The sequence below is a fragment of the Rattus norvegicus genome, chromosome 19 (assembly GCF_021556685.1).
Source record: "Rattus norvegicus strain SHRSP/BbbUtx chromosome 19, alternate assembly SHRSP_T2T, whole genome shotgun sequence".
Lineage (NCBI taxonomy): Eukaryota > Metazoa > Chordata > Mammalia > Rodentia > Muridae > Rattus > Rattus norvegicus.
The window spans coordinates 45,401,574-45,425,187 of record NC_141552.1 but is presented as its reverse complement, the minus strand read 5'-3'; the positions used below and the strand labels follow the sequence as shown (position 1 = coordinate 45,425,187).

At 43.6% G+C, this 23,614-nt stretch overlaps 1 protein-coding gene across 5 annotated transcripts in view; it reads right to left on the bottom strand.

The window, feature by feature from the left end:
• Ednra (endothelin receptor type A) overlaps positions 1-23,614 on the bottom strand; it is a 108,119-nt gene that overhangs the window by 49,848 nt on the left and 34,657 nt on the right. For all 5 annotated transcript variants that reach the window (XR_015643282.1, XR_015643281.1, XM_087593855.1 and 2 more), the window contains 3 exon segments: positions 20,203-20,330; positions 6,433-6,631; positions 2,958-3,110 (listed from right to left, as the gene is read on the bottom strand). Coding sequence is in view for 3 of the 5 variants with exons in the window: in XM_087593855.1 (XP_087449981.1) it covers positions 2,958-3,110; positions 6,433-6,631; positions 20,203-20,330 (480 nt within the window). In the remaining 2 variants the exon portion in view is untranslated.

Genomic DNA, 23,614 nt, shown 5'->3' with positions numbered 1-23,614 from the left:
GTCTGGAGAGTGGCCTTCCTATGATGTCACTTTTGAAGACCCAGAGTGCGGTCATCTCATGGAGGAGCCATTAACCATGCTTCTGGGTAGTTGCCAGCTTTGGGATGCCCTGAGGACAACAGCAGAAATCTGTGCCAGGAGGGAAGCAGAAACGGGCCCAAGTCACACCGTGGTTTCGTCTAAGCATGTGTGTTTTTGAGTCTAAACATGTGGGTATGTGTGTTTGTGAGTATAAACATAGGGCATGTGTGTTTGTGAGTCTAAACGTGGGCATGTGTGTTTGTGAGTCTAAACATGTGGGCATGTGTGTTTTCAAGGAGCACAGATGGCCAGAGGTGACTACTTAGGGATTAGTTTTGTGCTGAGTTATTAGGTAATTGGCCTTAGTAATGGCACCTCAGCCAAGGAGACCTAACATAGCAAGAAAATCAACAAGTGCATAAAAAAAGCAACCTGTTTCACTCATTTTTGGTTTTGAAGCTATTGTTGAAAATGTTTTGCTTTTATTTACTGTTTACTTATTCCGTCTGAAACAGGGTCTTGCTTCGTTGCCCAGGCTGGTCTTGAACTCCTGTGCCTAAGAGATCCTTTTGTCTCAGTCTCTCTTGTGTTTAGATTATAGGCATATGCCACTATGCCTGGATTGAGATTTGCATCTAATTTTAAAATTCCTTTTTTAGTGATATGTAGTTTTCAAAGACCTGCTGTTGCAAACAGAAGGATAAGGGAGGGGTTTTCAGCAGTGATGATTAGAGGCACTTGACATGTTGAAAATGACTGACTCCAACTGAAGCCTCACCAGTCTCTCAGTCTACTCATGGTCTGACCAGCCAGAGGTTAGGAATTATCTGTATCCCTTCGTTTGAGTCCAGACTGCTGAGTTATACCGCCGCACTCACATTGAGGGACATAAAATGCAATCTGTTGGTAATGGGTCAATATTGACTGGAAACAGGCTGCAGAAATAACTCTGTTGACTCAATCCAAGAAGTCTAACATTAAGTTCAGGAAGTCTACAACAAACCTTTCCAGTAGATCCCTTCCCAGAGATTCTGCTATCCCAAACTGTTGCAGAAGCCCAAAGACCTGGAGCCCTTAATCTTCCACAGTCATGAGACCAGACTCAATCTCTGGTACAGTTTCAGAGACATGTTTGGAGAAGAGACATAAAGTGTTCCAATTTTTAGGACTGTGGGCTTTGTAAAGCTGTTCTTTTGTCTTTGTCTTTTGAGACAAGCTTTCACTATTCATCCTTGGCTGGCCTGGGGCTCACTATGTAGACCAGGCTGGCCCCAAACTCATAGAGATCCACCTCCATCTGGCCTTCAAGGGTTAATTTTGTCCCTGGAGTATCTGCAACCTTCATGCCTGAACAAAGCAAGGCTAAAGCTTCTCAAAGTAAACACTATTGCCAGTCAAAGGTAATTGCTACCATTTGTGACACATTAGAACTTACAGGGCACACATACGCACATCACTTCCTCAGAGTCTCACAATAGCACTGATTCATGTATTATTATGGCCGGTTTGTAGACGAGGGGCTGAGGAAGTCAGCACAGAGCTGGACCGTGCTAATGTGTGCCCATGTGTGGCTGTGGGGACTCCATGGATTGCTAGTGCTGCCTGTGGGTGTAATCAAATGTTTGTATATACTTTCCCGGTGCTACCAAGAATTTACGTGCACTCTTACTTTAACTCTATGAATCGTAAACTAGTTGTTTCTGACTGTCTACTAGGAACTGGATACTATTAGGTACCTTATGTGTATTACTATACACTTAGGGAGAACTGGAAGCTTAGAGACATGAGGTAATCTGCCCAAGGTCACATGACTAGGAAGTGGAAGAGTAAGGTTTTGCCTTCTAAAGCCCCAAAGCACACATAACTGTTCTAGCAGTTTCTAAAAGTTACATTTATTCACACTGGCGTGGTCAAATTCCTCCTAAAGGTTTGGGCCTCCAAGATTTCACCCATTTTATTCTGTTTTCAGTTAAATTTCCTATAACAAGTCCCATTCGAGATGCTCCTCGGATCAAATTTATGTCCATTTTCCTTCTCCTGAGTGCTGGTGTCCATTCCTTGTTCTCCCAGGGCTCTTTCCCCTCCCACTAAAGCAGCTTTTGTCCTCTGCTTCCCCACCAAATAACACACTCTCCTTCCCTCCTCCTCCTTTCCCATATCCATGACAGTTTCCCCATAGTGCCACTTCATGTGTGCCCTGGCTGTGTGCTGTAGGGCTGTGTGCTGTCTGACTGTCTGTTGTATGGCTGTGTGCTGTACATCTGTGTGCCCCGGCTGTGTGCTGTAGGGCTGTGTGCTGTATGACTGTCTGTTGTATGGCTGTGTGTCCCGGCTGTATGCTGTACTGCTTCCTGGGCTGCACTCCATCACTCTGTTGTCTAGTTATTTGTATTTTATTCTACGACTAGACTTCAGACCCCACAAAGAAAGATGGCCACATGCATCTTTCTGTTCTGGCACTCCTGAGAGTATCCATACACACATGCTCAATACACTCTTGGCAAAATAGTCAAAAGTTAACCATCTTTCAGCGCAGCCTCCCCGTGGCCATCTGGTTCACAGGCAGGAGCCCACTTCCCCCAAAGGAATTCCTAAGGCTATATAAAGAAACAGCTCCAAGAGAACATTTTTATTTTTAGAAAATAAGGGTAAATCTGTTAGATACCACATGGTCATGTGTTGTTCAATGACAGAGAGGTTCTGGGAAATGTGTAGCTTGACAATTTTAACACTGCACAACGCCATAGAATATACTGCATTGTTGGATGGTACGAAATATCTCACAGTAGACTGTGTGGTCTAGCCTATTGTTCCTAGAATACTGCATACTGTAGGCAACTGTACCTTGTTAGTGAAGTGTGCAAATAAATGATCAGTACAACCCTGGCTTGAGGAGTCAAAGAGGCCTTGGCCACCTTCTCATGAACTGGGTTTACCTGCTTGAGGTGTTCGCTGAGGGCAATCCGCAAGCTCCCATTCCTTCTGTTGAGCATCTCACAGGTCATGAGGGTATAGAAGATTGCTGTGCACACCAAGGGCATGCAGAAGTAGAATCCAAAGAGCCACCAGTCCTTCACGTCTTGGTAAAACTGTCCAGGGAGGAAGAGGGGAGATGAGACATTGGAATGAAAGCTAACTGTGAAGCACCCTGCTCACCCCACAGTCTCTGTGCTCGTGGATACGGTTAATATATCCACCCTCCCTCATTGTCAGCAGTGAAGACCTGCATTTGTGCTCAGTATTTTTTTTTTATTTAATCACTGAATCATATGTTATCACATGAACACTGGATCATACCTAGCTAGGGTTTCACACACACTAGGCAAGTGCTATGTTGCTGAGCTGTACCACATGAAAAAAATGCATATTAAAATGGTCTAGTTATCCCTAGAAGGATGGTCCTAAGAAGCCGACACACTGATTTCTACTGCACAATGAATCAGTACGAAGAGCCTCCTCTTAAAGTTCATACAATGGATTGGGTTTCGTTCATGTTCATTGATGAGCCTCGGCATTTTGATAAGATCGGCTGACTTTTTGATTGTTGTGTTTAAAGTGTACTTACCATGAGTGCCTCATTTAGGAACCATGAAGGCTCTCAATGAATGGCTTATCTGTGTAACTGCAGTTAGCCCTTTGCCTGGTATGTCTGCTATGTGACCCCAGAGTCAGCCAGCTCAGCCAGCAATAACTCCTCTCTCTCTTAATACTTGCCACCTGGAAACAACGGCGGAGGGGGGGGGCATTCTAGCTAAAGGCTGATTTCACACACTCTCTCTCTGTGAGCAAGGATTTATATAAACCCAGAATGTCCAGTTTCCTGTCTTTCTAATGGAGAATAAAAATCAAAAAGGGAGAACGGTACTCAACTCTTTCTTCTAATGAATTTTCCTCAACCTTGGGAAGACACGCTTTTTCCTTCCTTGTGCTCTTTCTCCAGGTTATTTCTGGAGGCTAACATGGCTTCCTGTGATAGTTTGACCAGTTCCTGAAGATAGGATCACCCTGTTCCCTGAATACTGACAGCTTCTGTATGAACAGGAGCCCTTTATGACTGTTTAAGTAATCTGAAAATGATTCCAGAAGACAGAAGTCCAGGCAAGTCTTTGTAACCACCACAAACCCCCTTGGAAATCTGCTGAGAGTGAGAATTCCTTCTGAGGACAATATTTTGTGTGTTTATGCATGTTCATGTGTTCATGTGCATGTGTGCATGTATGTGTTCATGTGTTCATGTGTATAGGACAGAATGACTTTAGGTATTATTCTTTAAGAGCCCTTTGCCCTGTTTTTTGAGTCAGGGTCTCACATGGGGGCCTTTCCAGTCCTCCTCCTTCCCAGCACTGGGTTTTACAAGCCTGTGCCATCCTGACCAGCTTCTTGCATAGCTTCTGGGGACTGAATCTTATCACTTTATTAACTGAACTAACTTTCCAGACCTCAACATTATATTTTAATAAGCACACATTTAAATATATGTGTCCACAATGGAAATCAATTACACAGAAATGGAGCTAGCAAAGTACTGAAAATAAACTTCTGGTAAAGATATGTATTCATCAACAAATTACACATTACGTAGTTCTAATTAAATAATATAATGACTTAAAAAAACCTACCAAAATGTTGAACATTACTGTTTTAAGATGGCCACTTTTTCTCTTCAAAAAAGCCATGATACCCTTAAACAATATAGTGGCTTATTATCTATATTTAAAATCAGAGGAAATAATACATTTTATGGGAAATTTAGTGAAAACAAATACATTTTTTCCCCATCCAAGTTCATAGACCCTGAATTCTATCCTGCATTAAGTGCAAACTCCCAAAGGAATTAGTTTTTTCCCATTTATTAACAGATCTTTCCTAGTCCACCCCATTGCAGAAGGATCTCTGACTAGAACATAGAGCATCTGGCCTCTGTCCTTGTTTGGAAGCACAAACATCCTTTGAGCCCCTCCCCGCCCCCTCTGCTCCCTCACCCACCCAGTGTTTGTAGCCTCTTTCCACAGAATTGCAGGCTGAGTGGATATGGCCCACAATCTGTTGCCTGGGGTCTGGAAGGTGACCCAGGACAGCGCAGGATGGAGTACCCTGCCCCCTCCCCCGTGGGAGGGACCTACTGAGAAAGGGGTCACGCAGTTTCGTTTCTGAACTGATGTCCTCAGCTAGACACTGGAAAGGGCCTTGGGACAGGCTAGAGGATGGCAAAGAGGAAGGAAGGAACATTAAAAAAGATAGAAAGCTATGTTAGAAAAAAGTGTACTCTAGACTTGGAGTGACCTGAAATCTCACCAGTTTAACTCATACCCAGATTTCAGCCCAAGGGAACCTGCCAGCGCCTGGCCTCCCTCTCCTCAAGCCCCTTACACAGGAATCGCAGGCTTTGAGGCAACACCTGTTTGATTTTGTCCCTTTCCAGGGACCAGTAAGTGCCTTTGTAGAGGACCATTTCTCCTCTAATGCCTTTTGCTGCAGTCTAGAATGCTTGTCTGCCATCCCCTAAACATGGGCCGGGTCACCCACCTGTCCTGTTTTTCATTGTGGAACCTGAGCTACTTAAAAGGCAATAAGAAAATGGTTTTGATTTTGAAGTTGCCAATTTGCCAATTTTCCTGAGTTCTTTTATTGATTGATTGATTGATTGATTGATGTGTTCTCAGATATCAGCCTTTGAGTCTGTTTGCATTCATATCAGCCCCATAAACACTGCTGCATATGTGCAGTGCAAGCCCACTCGGAGGAATCTTGATGTCTAATTCCTTACCAAAGTTGCTTCTAGATCAGAACCTATAGTTTCATGGCTGTACAATGATTCCTCACAGGGCATAGGTTCTGCTCATTTTGTCAGAGAAATGTTCTGTCAAAAATCTTTAGGGCAAATGAGATTTGTGTTCAGAAATATATCTGAGCTAGCTGTGCTTCCTCAAGTAACATCGACGTGGCTATCAGATGGAATGTCTTGTGTGTATCTGCTAATCATAAAAGCAAATTACATTTTGCACACACAGAGGTAGTCTCTCTTAGTAAGCGAGACTTACTAATAATTCTTTGATACAGAAAGCCGATTTTGTCTATCGCTGTGCTATGAGGTTGGGGATTTAGCTCAGTGGTAGAGCGCTTGCCTAGCAAGCGCAAGGCCCTGGGTTCGATCCCCAGCTCCGGGGGGTTGGGGGGGGGGGAAGAGAGGGGAGATAACAGAGTAGCTCTATTCAGGAAGCTACACACAGGTCAGGATTGTCTGGCAGGCAGTCAGCCAGCACGGTAGCCTTGTGGAGATGGTAGCAGGCCTCAAGACAGTGGAGTGCACAGTGCCTCCCCTCCCCAACTAACTCAGTTTGAGCTTTAGGACGTTTTTAAATTAAAACACTGAGCTTGATGTGGTTAGTGAATTGCGTGCATGATCAATACCTCCATGAACTTGGTCGTGGCGTTGAGCATGCAGGTCCTGTGCTGCTCGCCCTTGTATTCGAAGGGTACCATGACGAAGCCGATTGCTTCTGGGATGGCCAAGATAAAGGAAAGGATCCAGATGGAGACAATTTCAATGGCGGTAATCAAGGGGATCCCGATTCCTTGAACCCGGCTCCAGGAAGCCACTGCTCTGTACCTGAACAGGAGTGGAAGATAGGGGGAGGGAGGAAGAGAAAAGAAGGGGGGTAAATCACGTTGTTAGTATATTTTGAACTAATTTTGACTGGAAAATGCCTTCCCCGGACAGAAGTATAACCATTGGCTTTTGAGGAATTTTCTGTGAGCCCTGATGGGAAATAAAATAAAACGAAGCAAACCAGCTTGCCCATTTGGAAACGGCCTGCCAGGCCTGAGTCTAAAATCTATAAAGATCTAAAATTTACGAGTGCTATAAAACACAGTCACCCAGATATAATGTGGGTGCGGCAACCATGAACATGAAGCAGCGATGGAGGTCTGTTTAAGGCCTTCACAGGACTGGGCCCTTCAGCCGTCTATCAAGGGGTGGTACCCATGAGGCTCCACCCCTTCCTGAGTAGCTACCATTGGCTGTTAGTGGTGACAGACAGAGGGAGGTGGTATCATTTTCTTCAGCAATGTGGCCACTGGTGAGTTGTCCATCTGCCCAATCTGCCCAAGCTCATAAGCAACATTTATTGAACTGAGGGGCAGGTGAGAGACAGGACTGGTCAGGAAGAAGGGGTTCAGGGAGAGGGGGAGGGGACAAGAGAGGGTAATGGGGAGGTTACTATTTTCATAATGTATTGTATATGTGTATGAAATTGTCAGTAAGGCAGTAAGTAAATAAATAATGGCAAAAATAAAATTTTAGTGCCTTTAGAAAGTGGCACCAGGAGGTAGGTGTACCTGTGTGCGTTAAGGTGGGGGGAAGAGGGATACAGGTAAGGTAGTGAGAGCTGCTAGGATGTCCTGTGTGTGTGTGTGTGTGTGTGTGTGTGTGTGTGTGTGTGTGTGTGTCTATCTATCTATCTATCTATCTATCTATCTATCTATCTATCTATCTATCTATCATCTATCCATCCATCCATCTATTTATCATCTATCTATCTATCTATCATCTATCTATATCTCTATATACTTGCTTTTGGGGAACATGTAGCCTTGGCTATCCTAAAACTTGGCCTCTCCTGAAACTCACTCTGTAGACCAGGCTGTCCTCAAACTCACAGAGATCGGCCTGGCCCTGCCTCCCGAGTCTTGGACTTAAGGTGTGCACCACCACTGCCTGGCTCTGGCTTCTCTTGATCTATTAACAAAACTGGAAACATTACCAATGAAGTATTCAATCCCCGAGTGAATCATGACCACACCTATTTCACCATTTCCTCCCTTCCTTTACTCCAAGACACCATCAGACTGGACTTTACCAGGTGGCAGGTTCAATGCACACCATCTGGTAAGTATCTATCCCATTATAGACCTGTGCCAGAGAATATGAATTACAGATATCTTCCTTCCTAACCTTCAGATCAACAACCCAACAGACGAGAATGGTTGACATGGATGGTAGGGCACAAGTGTGGATAGATGGGATATAAATAGCCCTCTGGCATTAAGAAACCGTGCTTACTTTAGTTCTCGTTTTCAATATTTTTGGGATATGTATGAGTTGAGACAGTGTCTCACGTAGCCCAGGATAGCCTACAACTCAAATCATTTCCTCAGATGACCTTGAGTGCCTGATCCTCTCGCTCTACTCCCCAAGTGCTGGGTTTGCAACTGCGTACCACCATGTCTGGTTATTTAATGTTTCCTTGGCAGCAGTCATGCTTAAATGTCTGAAGAAAGTGCATGCTCTTTGATTTGATGTTCTGGTTGGATGCTCACAGACTGTAAAGAGAAGACCTGAGACACACCGTGGTCCTTTTTATTTTTTTTAATGACTTTTTTTTGTTTTTTTTTGTTTTTTTTCTTTTTGTGGATTCATTTGAAAATTTGCTTCCTGTTGTAATGGAAAGGAAACATTTTCTTCTTATAGCTTTCATTGAATAGTGCCAGACAGAAGAAGGCTTTAAACAGACCAAAGCATTGGATACAGGTGTGCTTGAGTTTGCAGGATGCACATTTGACTGCTCGAGATTAATGAGCCAAGGCTATGCACAAGTCACCCACATTCACCAAATGAACTCCCTGTCATTTATATTTGCTCACCACCTCACACAGTATGTCTACACAGTATGCATCTGTGAAACAGGGCTCCTAAGAATGACAACTCCTCATTCTTTACCAGACTTGCTTAGAGATTAGAACATGTAAACTTCCATACAGTATATATTTTGTATAGTATAATGATACCACATGATAGATGCGCATCTCAATCTTCTGGAGAAGTGGTTTGCAAAATGTTTTTAGGGTAAGTAAGATTTGCATGCATAAGAATGCCTGGAAAAACCCCAGGTTTGTTCAGAATGGAATAAAATGCAGCTCTATGAACAGACCATGAAAACCCTTTTGTAGAGTACAAACTCTATCCTAAAATTCATATTTTTTTTTTACAGTAGGATAAAGATTGGTGCTTATTTTGATTTCCAGTTCTATTTTCTCTTCTTTGTGGCTTATTGATTGGCAGTAAAAGCTGGAGTGGAGACCAGATGTCTGTGTTTCAGGACTGAGAGCCAAGATGCATCTGCCTCTTGTCCCCTTCCGTCACCTCAGTTAGGTGATTTAAGCAAAACACCTCTCCTCACAAAAGATTAATAAGCAGGTGTCTTAGCTGGTGTCTAGGGTTTGGCTTAAGTAAGACAATGTGATGAATATGTTTATAAATTAGCTTCATTTCATATGGTATCACAAGTAAGTCTGACTGGCACACACACATGTGTACACATACACACAAGTGCACGCTCGCACACACACACACGTGTGCATGCACAAGTGCACACATGCACGTGTGTGTGTTCATACACATGTGCAGCATGCATATGGGCACACAGATGCACACGCATGCATGCACAGGCGTGTACACACACACACACACACACACACACACACACACTCGGATACATATATGCTGATATAGATTGCTATACACAGAAGTGGTTTTCAGCAGATACTTCACTAAATGGCCCATAACCAGTCCAGTCTTTTATTGACTCATCTCACGAAGAATCAGAATGTTTTCCATTTGTAATCATGTTGATCTCGCTAACATCTTTGTGAGATGAGGCAATGACTACAGGAGCGACAATAGACGACATCCTGTGACAGTGGACAGACATGGGGAAGTTGTGGGAACTGTGAAACTCTAAATGCTGCAACGTTGAATTTTTTTCTTGGAAGTTTATTTTCTAACACACACACACACACACACACACACACACACACACACACACACTTACTTTTCTTATATTTGAGCAGCCTTTAGTCTGACTGATATGTTGGGATTAAGTGTTGGGATTGAGTGTTGGGATTAAGGGTGTGTACCAGCAGTCCCTGGTCATTGCTGTTCCCATAAGCATAGTTTGAACACAGCCTTTACTCACATCACTTATAACTGTATTTTGCTGTTTCCATGAGAACACTCTCCCACAGACGTGGCATTTGTAGTTCAATGGCTGCACATGATGGCACGATATTGATCTCATTTCTACCAATCTTTCTCTCATGAGTCATGTTTAGCCTCTCAGAGGAGTGAAGCACACCTTTGTACATAGAGATATTTTTTTCTCACTGTGAGCAACTTTCCTGGATGCATGATCAGCAGTAGAATTGTTAACTCCAGGAGATGAGAGGTAGCCAACACACATTTGCTCTGGAGATACAGTCTCACAGGGCAACCCAGCCTGGCTGGGAGTCACTCTAGCCTCTAACTTCTGTGATCCTCCTGCCTCAGTCTCCTGGCCAGTCGCATGACAGCTGTGTTTTAGCATGCTGGATCAGGTGATTTAAAATGCAGTATCTAGGAACTGCCTAGACAGATGCTTGCTTACACCGAAACCCATGAGTTTTTCTTCAAATTTGCTACTTCAAGAAGGTGAAGGGGCACCACTGCTGTCTTTAATTAAGAGCAACTGGTCATTTGTGATGGTTAGTTCTGATTTATATCTTTAAACGATGGTCAAACCCACTGCCACCCAGAGGTTGGAGGGAAAATCCTATCAGAGAGTCTTCTCACAAGAAACCACGTGAGTTGGGTGAAGGGGAGATGCCAATGTGTGCACTTCTGTGGACGGTTCTGATGTCAGCCTGTTCCAGGACTGGCCTCTGATAGGCTCCCACCACAGTCCTGCCAGGCTGAGAGGCCTCAAGACTTCCAGCTGACCCTGCTAAGGGCTGGAGCCCGGAGTGACAGGGTACAGAAGTGGCCAAATTCCCGTTCCATAACATAGTGAGATCTGATAAAATGGTTATTTTAAACGACTGAGTTTGAGGGTATCTGGTTATCAAAGAGAAACAGGGATAGCAAAACTAACCAGCTGCCTGGTCCTGACAGCAGAGTAAGATAAAGAATGAAGAAGCGTGTGCTGCAGGGAACAGACCCAAGCCAGAGTGTGACTTTGTCCACATCCCGTCTCTTCGGCTCAACCACTTCTGTGCCTCCCTCTTCTTATATAGCAGTGGGAAACCACAAGTAGGACAGGGAGAGAGCAGGTCCAAGTCTAAAGGGGGTGCACCTCTGAAAACCACCTTATGCTTTCTGGCCCAGGATTCGTCTCTGAGATTATCAGGGAGGGTACCAATCAACAACTGGAGGTGCTGGCATCATGTCTGAAGCTTGGGGCGTACAGAGAAAAATCTGCCTTCCTAATGGATCGTTGCAGGGTTTCCAGGTATCTAATTATACACTGCTCTGGAAGAGTCGTTAAGAGAGTTTTATCTTTTTATAGGCTCCTTCCCCAGACATCTTCTAACTACAAGTTGGATCTGTACCCAGGCTTGTTTATGACATGACCCTGTCATCGTCTTGTACTTTAAACAAGACTATTAACTTCACAAAGAGCAGCGTTGAGTCGCCTTTCTTCTTCTGTTCTCCCCCAAACAAAGTAAAAGTAACATTTGAAACACATCACAGCCGCAAGAAAAAACGTTTTATGGTTGGTAATGGTTGATTATTCATAGTTTTTCTGGGAAAAGTTCACCCCTTGTAAAGTATACTTTAGCAATATAAAGTTTACCGATAAAGCTGGGCGGAAGCCAAAACTTGTTCTTAGATTTCTTTCTCTATTTCTGGAAACTTCCTCCTATCTTTCTCATACGAGACTAAGAACATATATTTAGGGTAAATAAATAACAGTTAAACTTGAGGAGTTAGCAAAAGGGTTAAACTGAGGCAGGTCCACAGTTGAGCAAAGGAAACTCATCCACCAGGTGTAGACTGTGCCTCTCTGACAGGCTTGTTTATCTGTCTGAGCACCACAGGGAGGGAGCTGGAATCTGTCTCAGCACCACAGGGAGGGAACTGGGACTTTTCCTTGGTTTTATTGCATTCTGCATTTCAGTAAGTAATTAGAGAAGAAATTCAAAAGTGCCTAGACATATGCTTTCTCTCAGGACAGCTCCAAACCCAGATGATTATCATATTTTAAAAATATCACTGAAATACCATGGCAACTCTTCCTGGGTGGTAATCTGATTCAGACAAGAAAAATATGGTTTTAAAAACTAAAAATTGTTTTTAAAGGACCTCAGACTCCTCCTTATTACTGCTGTCGCATTAAAAAAGTGGTTCCTCCCTCCAGTAGAATACGGTGAGATCATGTAAAGCCTCAAAGCTAATGATATTTTATATGTGGTTATTGTAAGGATTAGAGCACTGGCTCAGGAGTTAAGAGGACACAAGTTGGGGCTGGGGATTTAGCTCAGTGGTAGAGTGCTTACCTAAAGCGCAAGGCCCTGGGTTCGGTCCCCAGCTCCGAAAAAAAAGAACCAAAAAAAAAAAAAAAAAAGGACACAAGTTCAGTTCCCAGTGCCTATGTCAGGTGTCCCACAACTGTCAGCTTCAAGGGATGCAATACTTCCTGCCTTCTTGTACACTGATGTGTACAACATACACACGCGCACACACGGCACATATGCACATGCACACAGACATGCACACACTTAAAAATAAAACGATCTTTAAAAAATATTAAAGAAATTGTGTGTGAATGTGGTTCTTTCTCCAGTATGAAAGCTTTTGAAATATAAATGCTAAATCTGTCCCCCTAGTGTGGATCCTCAAGCTCAAAGTCAGCATCAAATGAAACACAAGGGTGAAGGCCACCAACAAAGGATTATGAGTTTTTTCCCAAGGAGGCCTCTCCTGGGTGAAGGCCATGTAACCAGAATGGCATTTTAAAGTGGCTCATCTCCTTGATTTAAAAGTCACAACACATCTGAATGAAATAATTTTTGGTATCATCATCATCACCACCACCACCACCACCATCACCATCACCATCATCATTCTCTCTTCTAAATGAAGAATGGCATTTTATTTGGGACTTGACTCAAGGCTAACATGAATCATGTAATTCATGAATGGATGAGGAGAGGGGGGCTCTGTGGAGGGTACCACACACCAGAGAGAGGTGCTGGTGAACTAAGCCACTCCCTTTCCACGCTGGGTGGGCTGAAGCTCAGGAAGAAGGCTTCCGTGATTAGGAAACGAACCAGTAGGCACGGCCTTGGCTGGGTGTGTATCGGGGCAGGTTTCCCTTCAGCTCGGAGGCCTGTTGCCTTCTGGTCTGTGGTGGATGAGAGACCCCACGCTTCACGTCTGCACATGCTTAGTTCCCAGTTGAACTGTTTGGGAAGCATTAGGGGGCATGTCTTTGACAGCAGAGGTGTGTTGCTGGCAGTGGGCTTTGAGTGGCTAAGACACTGCCTTGTTCATTTTAAAAAATGTTATGAATGTCTGAATTTTAAATATTTACCTCTTAAAACGTATTTGTGATCACATCCAGAATTTCTATTAGTTTTTCTTTTAAAAATATATTTATTCACTTTACATCCCAATAAACCCCTTCTCCTTCCAGTATCCCCTCACACAGATGCACTCCTTTTTCTCCCTACCCTTCTCAGAGGAGAAGGGAAGCTGCCCCCAGCCCCGATAGGTATCGCCCCCTCTGACACATCAAGTCACTGCAGGAGTGGATCTAACCTCTCCCTCTGAGGCCAGTCAAGATGACCCAGTTAGGGAAACAGGATCCACAGGCAGGCAACAGATCGGGGACAGCCCCCACAGAAGACTGAGGTGCACATCTGTGGGGATGGGGGACCCAGGTCCAGTTCCATGCTCAGTCTTTGGTTGGTGGTTCAGTCTCTGGGAGCCCCAAGGATCCAGGTTGTCTCTGTTGCTTTTCCTGTGGAGTCCCTGTCCTCTTTGGGTCCCCCAATCCTTCCTTCCACTCTTCCACAAGACTTCCGGAGCTCAGTCTAATGCGTGGCTTTGGGTCTTCACATTTGTTTCCAATGGCTGCTGGGTGGAGTCTCTCAGAGGACAGTTATGCTAGGTTTATTATTTTTTAGTTCAGAGGTTTCTTTTCTTTGTGAAGAGTTACTTACATATGTTTTGCACACATAATGTGTATGACACGTGAGTTTATGTGCACCACATACATGAGGTGCCAGAAGAGAAAAACATCAGACCTCCTGCAGCTGGAGCTACAGGTGGTTGTGGGCCACCGTGTGAGTTCTGGGACCTGAACCCATTCCTTTGCAAGAACACTGTGTGCTCTTAACCTTGAAGCCTTCTCTCCAGCCTCTGAGAAGGTTCTTCATTCCCGAGATCAAAATGAATTATTTTCTTCTATTACTTTGTGGATTGAGATTTTTGCATGTTTAAGTATAGTGGTTAAGAATGAAGATGACCCATTTGATTACTGGCACCTAGGCTTCATAGGTTTTTTTTTTTTTTTTTTTTTGGTTCTTTTTTTTCGGAGCTGGGGACCGAACCCAGGGCCTTGCGCTTCCTAGGTAAGCGCTCTACCACTGAGCTAAATCCCCAGCCCCGGCTTCATAGTTTTATGTACTTGATAAAACTTTTCAACCTCAACTTTCCTATCTGCAAAGTGGGGATAAATATGGCAATACCCAGTTAGAGAAAATATTTTCTATTCAATATAATGAGACTGGTTCTAATACACATTTGATAAATGGTAATTGTATTTTTTACTATTGTATATAGGGATAAGTAAGAATTTAACTTTTCCTATAAGGGGGCTAAATACCACTATTTATAAATGAGTCAGTCCTTCCATTTTATCCAGTGACATGAGCATGCATTACATTTCTGTGTAGTCTAACACCCATTCTGTTTCCCTAGTGATGTGTCAGAATATCCCTTAACCCTAATGCTAACCCTTAACTCTTTCTAACCCAAACCCTAACCCTGTCTAACCAATATCATCCTGAGTGAGGTAACTCAATCACAAAAGAACACATATGATATGCACTCACTGATAAACGGATACTAGCCCAAAAGTTCGGAATACCTAAGATACAATTCGCAAACCACATGAAGCTCAAGAAGAAGGAAGACCAAAATGTGGATATTTCCGACCTTTATAGAAGGGGGAACAAATATACTCACAGGAGGAAATATGGAGAAAAAATATGGAGCAAAACTGAAGGAAAGGCCATCCAGAGACTGCCCCAGCTGGGAATCCATCCCATATACAGACACCAAACCCAGACAATATTGCTGATGCCAAGAAGTGCTTGCTGACAGGAGCCTGATATAGCTGTCTCCTGAGAGGCTCTGCCAGAGCCTGGCAAATACAGAGGTGGATGCTCACAGCCAACCATTGGACTGAGCATAGGGTCCCCAATGAAGGAGTTAGAGAAAGAACTGAAGGAGCTGAAGGGGTTTGCAACCCCATAAGAAAACAACAATATTAACCAACCAGATTCCCCAGAGCTCCTAGGGACTAAACCACCATCCCAAGAATACACAGGAATGGACCTATGGCTCCAGCCACAAATGTAGCAGAGGATGGTCTTGTTGAGCATCAATGGGAGGAGAGGCCCTTGGTCCTGTCAAGGCTCTATGCCCTAGTGTAGGGGAATGTCAGGGTGGGGAAGTGGGAGGGGGTGGGTGGGTGGGTGGGTGAGGGAGGACCCTCATAGAAGCAGGGGGAGGAAGGAAGGGATAGCAGGTTTCTGGAGGGGAAAACAGGAAAGGGGATAACATTTAAAATGTGAATAAAAACATCCAATAATAAAAAAAAATAGTATTTGCTGCTCACCCAGGAGACTCAAATTAAGGTCCCACCACCCATGCCACAGATCTCACAACTGCCTGTAATCCCGGCTCTCATGGATCCAATGTTCTCTTCCAGACACCACAGGTACCTGCACACAGATACACACACATATACATGTATACACACATACATATGCAATGAGAAGCCACATGCAATGAGAGAGAGAGAGAGGGAGAAGGAGAGGGAGAGGGGAGAGGGGAGAGGGAGAGAGGGAAAGAGAGACAGCAGAGAGAGACACAGAGAGAGATAGACAGAGACAGAGATAAGGATATAGACAGAGACGAGACAGACACACAGACACACAGAGAAACATATGCACTTCAAATACACACACACGTCCCCCCCACTTTACAGTCTTAAAAACTAATTCTTAAAATAAATGAGTAAAAAGAAGTAGACTGCTTTGGTCCTAACTATCATTTGCTCTTTGCTTCTTCCTCTATAATTTATTCCAAAAAATTTTTTAGTATTAAAAATTAGCAATAAGAGATATAAAATACCTATTGGATTTATTTGGATTATCTTCATTATTAAGAGGAAAGAGAATGGAAGTGCTATAAGAAGACAAAACCCACAAAACCCCCTAACCCTAACCCTAACCGTAACCCTAACCCTAATGCTAACCTAACCCTGTCTCTCTCTCATGTTGATTACACACTGTAGCTTTTAAACATCTGACAAGATGCATGGAAATAGCATGTTGTTCCTTTTGTCAACTGTCAGAATTGTTTTCTTATTTCTTTCCCTCACTTTTAAAATAAAACTTTTAGACTTATTTTAAACATTTCAATCATATAACATAACGAGAATATCAGTAGTGTCAGAGGCACCATTTAAAACCTCTAATTTTCACGTTAAGAGGCAGCCATGCCTACCACAACCCCACCAGTGTTTTGAAATACAACACTTCAGTGGAGGAAGAAATGATATTCGTGTGTGTACGTAGGGAACAGCAGTGAGAATTTCCTGGTGACTCAGGTCAGGTTGCTGGTGCCTGCTCAGCTTCTTAGGGAAATGGCCGACGCACCGGTATCCACTGTTTAGTTGGTGGGAACTATATAGTGGCCTCTTATGTTGCCTTTCTATCTCTCTACTACTGGGAATTAAGTCTTGGGCTTTGCATGAGCCTGTTGGGTGTCACTGTCTCACCCGGAGCCACATCTCCCTGACTTAACGCAGCAGCCCTTAGCCTCAGACTTAGGCTAAAGCAACTTGTTCACCGCTTGTTTCTCAACAGATGGCTGCAGATTCTAATAGACAGTGAAGTCATTTTTAATCTTTGCATTTAACTACTGACATATGGACATTTTAGGCTATCCATATCACTGTATTTTAAACTATTGATAACATTATCTTTTGTGTTTTAGTTTTGGCAAATATATTTATTTTAAGTAACAGTCCAAAACATTTCATTTATTTTGTGTTTCAGGAGTCAGAGCCATCTGGTTTCTTTTAAAAAAGACACCATTAGAATTTATAACTACTAATGTGTTATGATGTCCAAACACGGCAATAATTTTATTTGAAAATTCTAAGTCCTAGCCGAGTATCCACAGCACTTAGCTGTTCATTATGAGAGTGAGCTGCACTGATGGGGGTGGCCATCAGTGGGATGGCGTAAAACAATGAAAGCTTCTCTAAGTTGTATGTGAGCAACAACTTAGAAATGGTGTGTGGTACATACGCACGGCAATGGTGCCTTGTACAACCACACAGCAATGGTGCCTTGCACAAGCACACAGCAATGGTGCCTTGCACAAGCACACAGCAATGGTGCCTTGCACAAGCACACAGCAATGGTGCCTTGCACAAGCACACAGCAATGGTGCCTTGCACAAGCACACAGCAATGGTGCCTTGCACAAGCACACAGCAATGGTGCCTTGCACAAGCACACAGCAATGGTGCCTTGCACAACCACACAGCAATGGTGCCTTGCACAACCACACAGCAATGGTGTGTTGTACACACCAACCACACAGCACTATGTTAAATATGCAGGGGTGCCACAAAATGTGCTGTAACATTCTGACTTTGGTTCCTTATAAGAATTATACTATATAATTATTAAATATAGACACATGTATCTCTATATAATGTTAGAAGTTGCAGGTGACATCATATAGTCAGATCTCTTGTTTCTCTGGGGAGCCCTGGCTGTCCTGGAACTTGCTCTGTAGACCAGGCTAGCCTCAAATTCAGAGATCCTCTGCCTGCTTCTGTCTCCCAAGTACCCCCATGCTGGCCTTAAATTAGATCTATTCTTTTAAAGGACTCCTTTTAAAATTTTTCCATTAATGACCCTTTTGTGGCTTGAGAATTTAAAAAAATTCATTTTATTTAATGTGTATGGTGTTCTGCCTGCATAATGCTGTTCTCCCTGTGCATTCCTGAATGCCTAAGGAAGTGTTGAATCCCCTGGGATTGGAGTTACAGAATGGTGTGAGCTGCAATGTGGGTTCTGGGAACCTCACCCAGGTCCTCTGTAAGAACAGCCAGTGCTCTAACTCCCAAGCCATCTCTCATCTCCAAGCTTTTAAAAATTACTTTGAATTATGTTGTGGGCATATGTATAGGTGTCCATGAAGCCAGAATTGTATCCCTGGAGTTAGAATGATAGGTGGTTGAGACCCACCTGACCTGGGCACCAGGAACCAAACTCTGGTTCTCTGGAGGACAGTGCACTGTTTTAACCACAGATCCATTTCTTTGGCCCCTTACCTGACACATTTTTATGAGCCACGATGTAATGGGTACATAAAATAGGCATGCGGATCAAATTTACTGATAATATATCATGGATAAATTAACCTAGTCATTTATGTGTATATATATATAATATGTAAAATCTTTTTTGCTTGTTATTATTGTGTGTGCATGATAAGTATGTCGATTGTCACAGTGCACATGTCACGGTCAGAGGTCAGTTTTGTGGGCCAGATCTTTACTTCCACTTTTTTTTCTTTTTTTTCTTTTTTCTTTTTTTCGGAGCTGGGGACCGAACCCAGGGCCTTCTGCTTGCTAGGCAAGCGCTCTACCACTGAGCTAAATCCCCACCCCTACTTCCACTTTTACATCAGTTCTGGACCTTGAGCTCAGGTCGTTGGGCTGGCATGGCTAGTGGTTTTTACCCACTGTATCATCTCACTGGATCAAGTATTATCATCTATTTAAAATGAATGTGAAATTACATAGCAATGACATGGAAATTCTTGTTTATTTTTGCATAAAGAACACTGTCCTTGGAGCTGGAGATGCCTCAGTGGTTAGGATCGTTTGCTGCTCTTGCAGAAAACCTAGGTTCTGTTCTCAGCACCAATGTTGGGCAGCTCATGACCTGTTAACTCCAGCTACAAGGGATCAGATGCCCTCTTCTGGCCTCTGTGGGTACCTGCACACAGCTATGTAAAATAAAATAATTCTAAAAAAATTTGTAATTTAGTTGACTTTGATATTGTACCATGTGAGCTATCTTCAATGTTTTTCAGAAGTGACCAATCTTTGACTTAATAATTGTCAATGCTGAAGGTATGTCCTTGTGTGATACAGAGTACAAAAATGCCAACATGTTTAGAGACATTTCAGAAATTGTTGGAAAGTCTATTCTAATCCCAATTCATTTAAAGATACTTTAAAATGAAAGTCAGGTCAATGTAAAACCCCACTGTGTGAGCATGCACACTGTAAAGCCCCACTGTGTGAGAATGTGAGCATGCACACTGTAAAGCCCCACTGTGTGAGCATGCACACTGTAAAGCCCCACTGTGTGAGCATGCACACTGTAAAGCACCACTGTGTGTTCAGAACCAAGGCTGCAGTCGAGTCACCTGGAGCTTTGTGGGTAACCAGTACAGAATACCTTGGTCCACTGTGCATTTGATTTTGAATTAACTTTTGGTCATCAAATGCTCAGAAACCTTTTCCTGATTCTTTTGTTGTTGCAGCTCTGCCCTGGCACCCACACACATGGGGCTGCAACCCTCACTTACAAAGTTCTCCCTTAAAGTCATTTGTGAGAATTAGGGGTCTTTCAGAACTTGATACAGTTATTTATTCTGTTCCCCCCTTTTGAAAAATATGGAACATTTGTGGCATTTAAGGAGGTATAGTGAAATGCAGGACAACTTTATACACTTATTGCTTGGCTCAAGCATTTGAAATGTAACTCAATGGCATTTTCCCTTTCTTAATAAAACAATGCCAGTCTAAAGTACAGGGTTTGTATATTCTAGCTCTCTTGTTTTCATCAACTTTTTTCCATCATTCTAATTTTTTTTTATCGTCTCAAGGAGGCTAGTTGTGTCTCATTAACCACATGTGCTACTGTAGGAATCTCAGATCAATACTAATTAGCAAATGTGCGCAATTCTAAACACGGGTGGGGGGCAGACTTTAAAGTCTTACCTCACTTGACAGTGGTTAACAGTTATGTTTGGTACTGACTCTCTCACTCTTCCTTCTGAGAAAATGATTTTCTAAACCCCACTAAAGAGCCACGTTACCTGTCCACACTGAGAGCGCAGAGATTCAGGACAGTGATGCCCACGGACGACTTCTGCAAAAAGGGGAACAGCTTGCAGAGAAACACTCCAAAATCATTGTGGTCAAAAGGCCAGCGCCCCGCCAACAGCTGCAGAGAGGAGATGGGGGTAAGAAACAGAGAGGAAAGCTCATCGTGTATCCCCAGTGTGAACTTGTGACCAGACCCTTCCCTTTCAAGTCCCCACCCTGCTTCTGAATAGGTTTTGAAAGAATCTTTTCCTTTGATCCAACCTTTCCTTGTCTCTTCCTTGAGTCACAATAAACAGTCTTAATGGGCTTATCAAAATTCCCACATAGGGTTTGTCAACAGGCGCTCTCTCCTAACTTGCAGCTCTGAACTCTGCCAATCTTCCTGAAGTTCACAAGTAATTTATAGGACTGCGTCTGGTGCAAGTAAAGGCACAAGGCACAATTTCGGGGGCAAATCACTCTGACAAAGACAGGGATTGTGGTTTTCACGGCGACTTGCCACAAATCGGAATCAACTGAGTAGGGATCTCAACTGAGGAACTGTCTTGCTGCCTTGATTGAGGTGGGAGGCTCAAATCTGTTGATACTTAAAGGTTGAGCACCCTAGATTTTAGAAAGGGTATTTTTTAGAATTCTTTTGCTAGTATGGTCTTTCTTGTGCCCCACCCTTCACCCACAGGGGCTGGTTTATCTCGAGTTGCTGCCTCTGCTGAGTCCAGCTTTTATTGTAGAAGAGGGGCCTGCAGCAGTCCAGGAACGCCTTGGTATCCAGCACCAGAGTAGGACTATGGAGGCAGCAGCCATGTGGACTGATTAACTTCCACTCATCGCTCCTAAATCAGGGACAGCTCTTCTGGAACTGCTCTGACTGTTGAGGCCCCCAGCCTCATGGACCGAGTAATGGGTGGGTTCCCAGTGTGCCAGGCGTGATTTTGCAGTTATTATAAGGCTCATTTTACACATGAGTCCTCTAGGCCACTGGAAGGGATCCTGAAAGCGAACCCCTCTTCTTCCTCTTTGCTTCCTGTCTGCCTGGAGGTGGACAGTTCCCTTCCCCATGCCCTACCACCATAATATGCTGCCTCACTACCAGCTCAAAGCAATGGGGTGAACTGACCACAGGTTGTGACCTCCAAAGCTGGGAACCCAGATTGTCCTCTTAGCACCCAACCTCAAGAAGGGCCTACATGTTAATCTCATTCTCACAACCACTGTTAGGGTATATGGTAAGTTGACTTGGGAAATCTTCCAGCTCGTTCTGTCTAGCGATAAAACAGGTATAAAAGAAGGGACATCATGGGAGCAAACAGTCTAACTCTCAGACTTACCTTTTCAAATTTCATTTATTTGTTTATTTATTCTCTCTCTCTCTCTCTCTCTCTCTCTCTCTCTCTCTGTGTGTGTGTGTGTGTGTGTGTGTGTTGCAGCAAAAGTGTGGAGATCAGAGTTTATCGTCTTCTCCCCCTTGTAAACCCAGGGAATAACTCAGGTCAGCAGGCTTTGTGTCAAGGGCCTCTACCCACTGAGCATTTTCTTTCTATAGTATGAAATCTAGACTGCAGAAAGAGCACTGCTGATTTCTTTAATGTTAACAAGCAATGATGGGTTCCACGGCAGAATAAACTAACAACTCTGACAAGAGGTCAAGTCAAACTGGCTCAAGGGTCGTTTTTTGGAGCACGAGGAAGCATGGGTTATTTTTATTGCCCTAAAAAGGCCTGTGCAATGAGAACCTCATGTTTATGCCCATGTGGCACCTGGAAGACAGAGAGAGGGAGAGGGAGAGGGAGAGGGAGAGGGAGAGGGAGAGGGAGAGGGAGAGGGAGAGGGAGAGAGAGAGGGAGAGAGAGTTCATGATGATTCACTTATTATTTCCAAAGTAGCGTTTCCAGTATTTGCTCCAAAGTAGCACTTCCAGGAAGTGACAAAGTGAGGGTACAAAGTTGGTTGTCTGCCATGAACCCAGCTTTGGATGAGAGGTGCACAGCTTCCTAGGGCCTGGAGAGGATATATGTCCCACAGGCAAACCCTGATCGGTTTCCTTTTTCTCTAGAGGAGTTCAGAGGAGCGCTGGAGACAACTGAGGGCCGGGGACGTTTGCCTTGCTCTAACCAGTTGCAACGTATGCACATTGTAAGACTGCAAATGTGGTTGATTTGGATAGTGCCCAATCAACATCACAAACCAACAGGCTATCTCTTTCTTAAACCTACCGGACACAGATTTACCTACAAACTTGCACAATTTGCTAGCACACCAGGACCTGTTTTCAGAATGGCTAATCTCCAAGCTCCATTAATGTCCATCCACATCTGTGTATTGTATTTTTGTGCAAAGTGATGTCTCATTCAGCGTGCACAATGTCAGTTTGTATTGCTTTTCTGGACTATGCCTGAGAACTGGAAAGTATGAGAAAAGTCTAGAATTGGCGAGATGATGTGAAATTGTACCTTAGTGATTTCTATTCTTTGTAGGTAAACTAAGTCTGTTACCCGTTGTCTTATTGTTACTTGTATCCAATGCTCTATGCTTAGGTTTTATTCTTTGACTTGCTGCAGATTCAAGCTGATCACCAGCAGAAACACTTCCGAGAGGGACGTCTAAATTTTGGTTTTTAAATAAGCATTATTACGGGAGCTAGAAAAAAATTCAGCATTTAGGGCATAACCCATAACCCTTTTCTGATCAACCAGGGGGTAATGTGCTTCTTGAGGATATGTTACAATATTAGAATCTTCTGGGTAGTAAGGACTAGGAAGGATTTTCCTGGCATCTGGGGAGTAGAGGCTAAGGGTGTTGCTAATATCTTTCAAGGCTAATATCACCCAAATAACCACCAGGATGCAAGATGTTAATGCTGTTGAGGTTGAAATCTACCATCCCTGAGACTACAGCAGAATCTCTGGAGTGTGGACAGATGTAGGAAGACAAGATGGGTGGGTGGGGGTGGGGTGGGGCAGTTAAGCAGCCACAGAGCAGCATCAGAGGCCCCTGGAGGGCTCCTGACAACACTGTTGTACTGTGTCTCCAGAGCTTGTGACTCAGCCACTCTGGGATTGGGCCTAAGAATTGTCATTCCTAACTGCTGTGATGCTGCTTGGAGAATCATTGCACTAGAGGGGCCATGAGCAGCTAGAATAAGTGCTGGCAGCCAGTTTGATCTGGGTGAGCAGGGAACAAACGAACAAACAAAAAACCCAAACCCCAAACCAACCAACCAAACACAATCCATCTGTGAGAGAGAACCCGTCATAATAGTTTGTGACAGGGCAGCTTGTGTAGCTTGAATCTCATTTCCCTCACTGCCCTCAGTACATTAGCTCAGAGAGACTTATCAAAACAGTAAGAACTTGAGTGTGTGGGCCTCAGTGGCTTGATGCTATTTATTCATTCCCTGAGTTC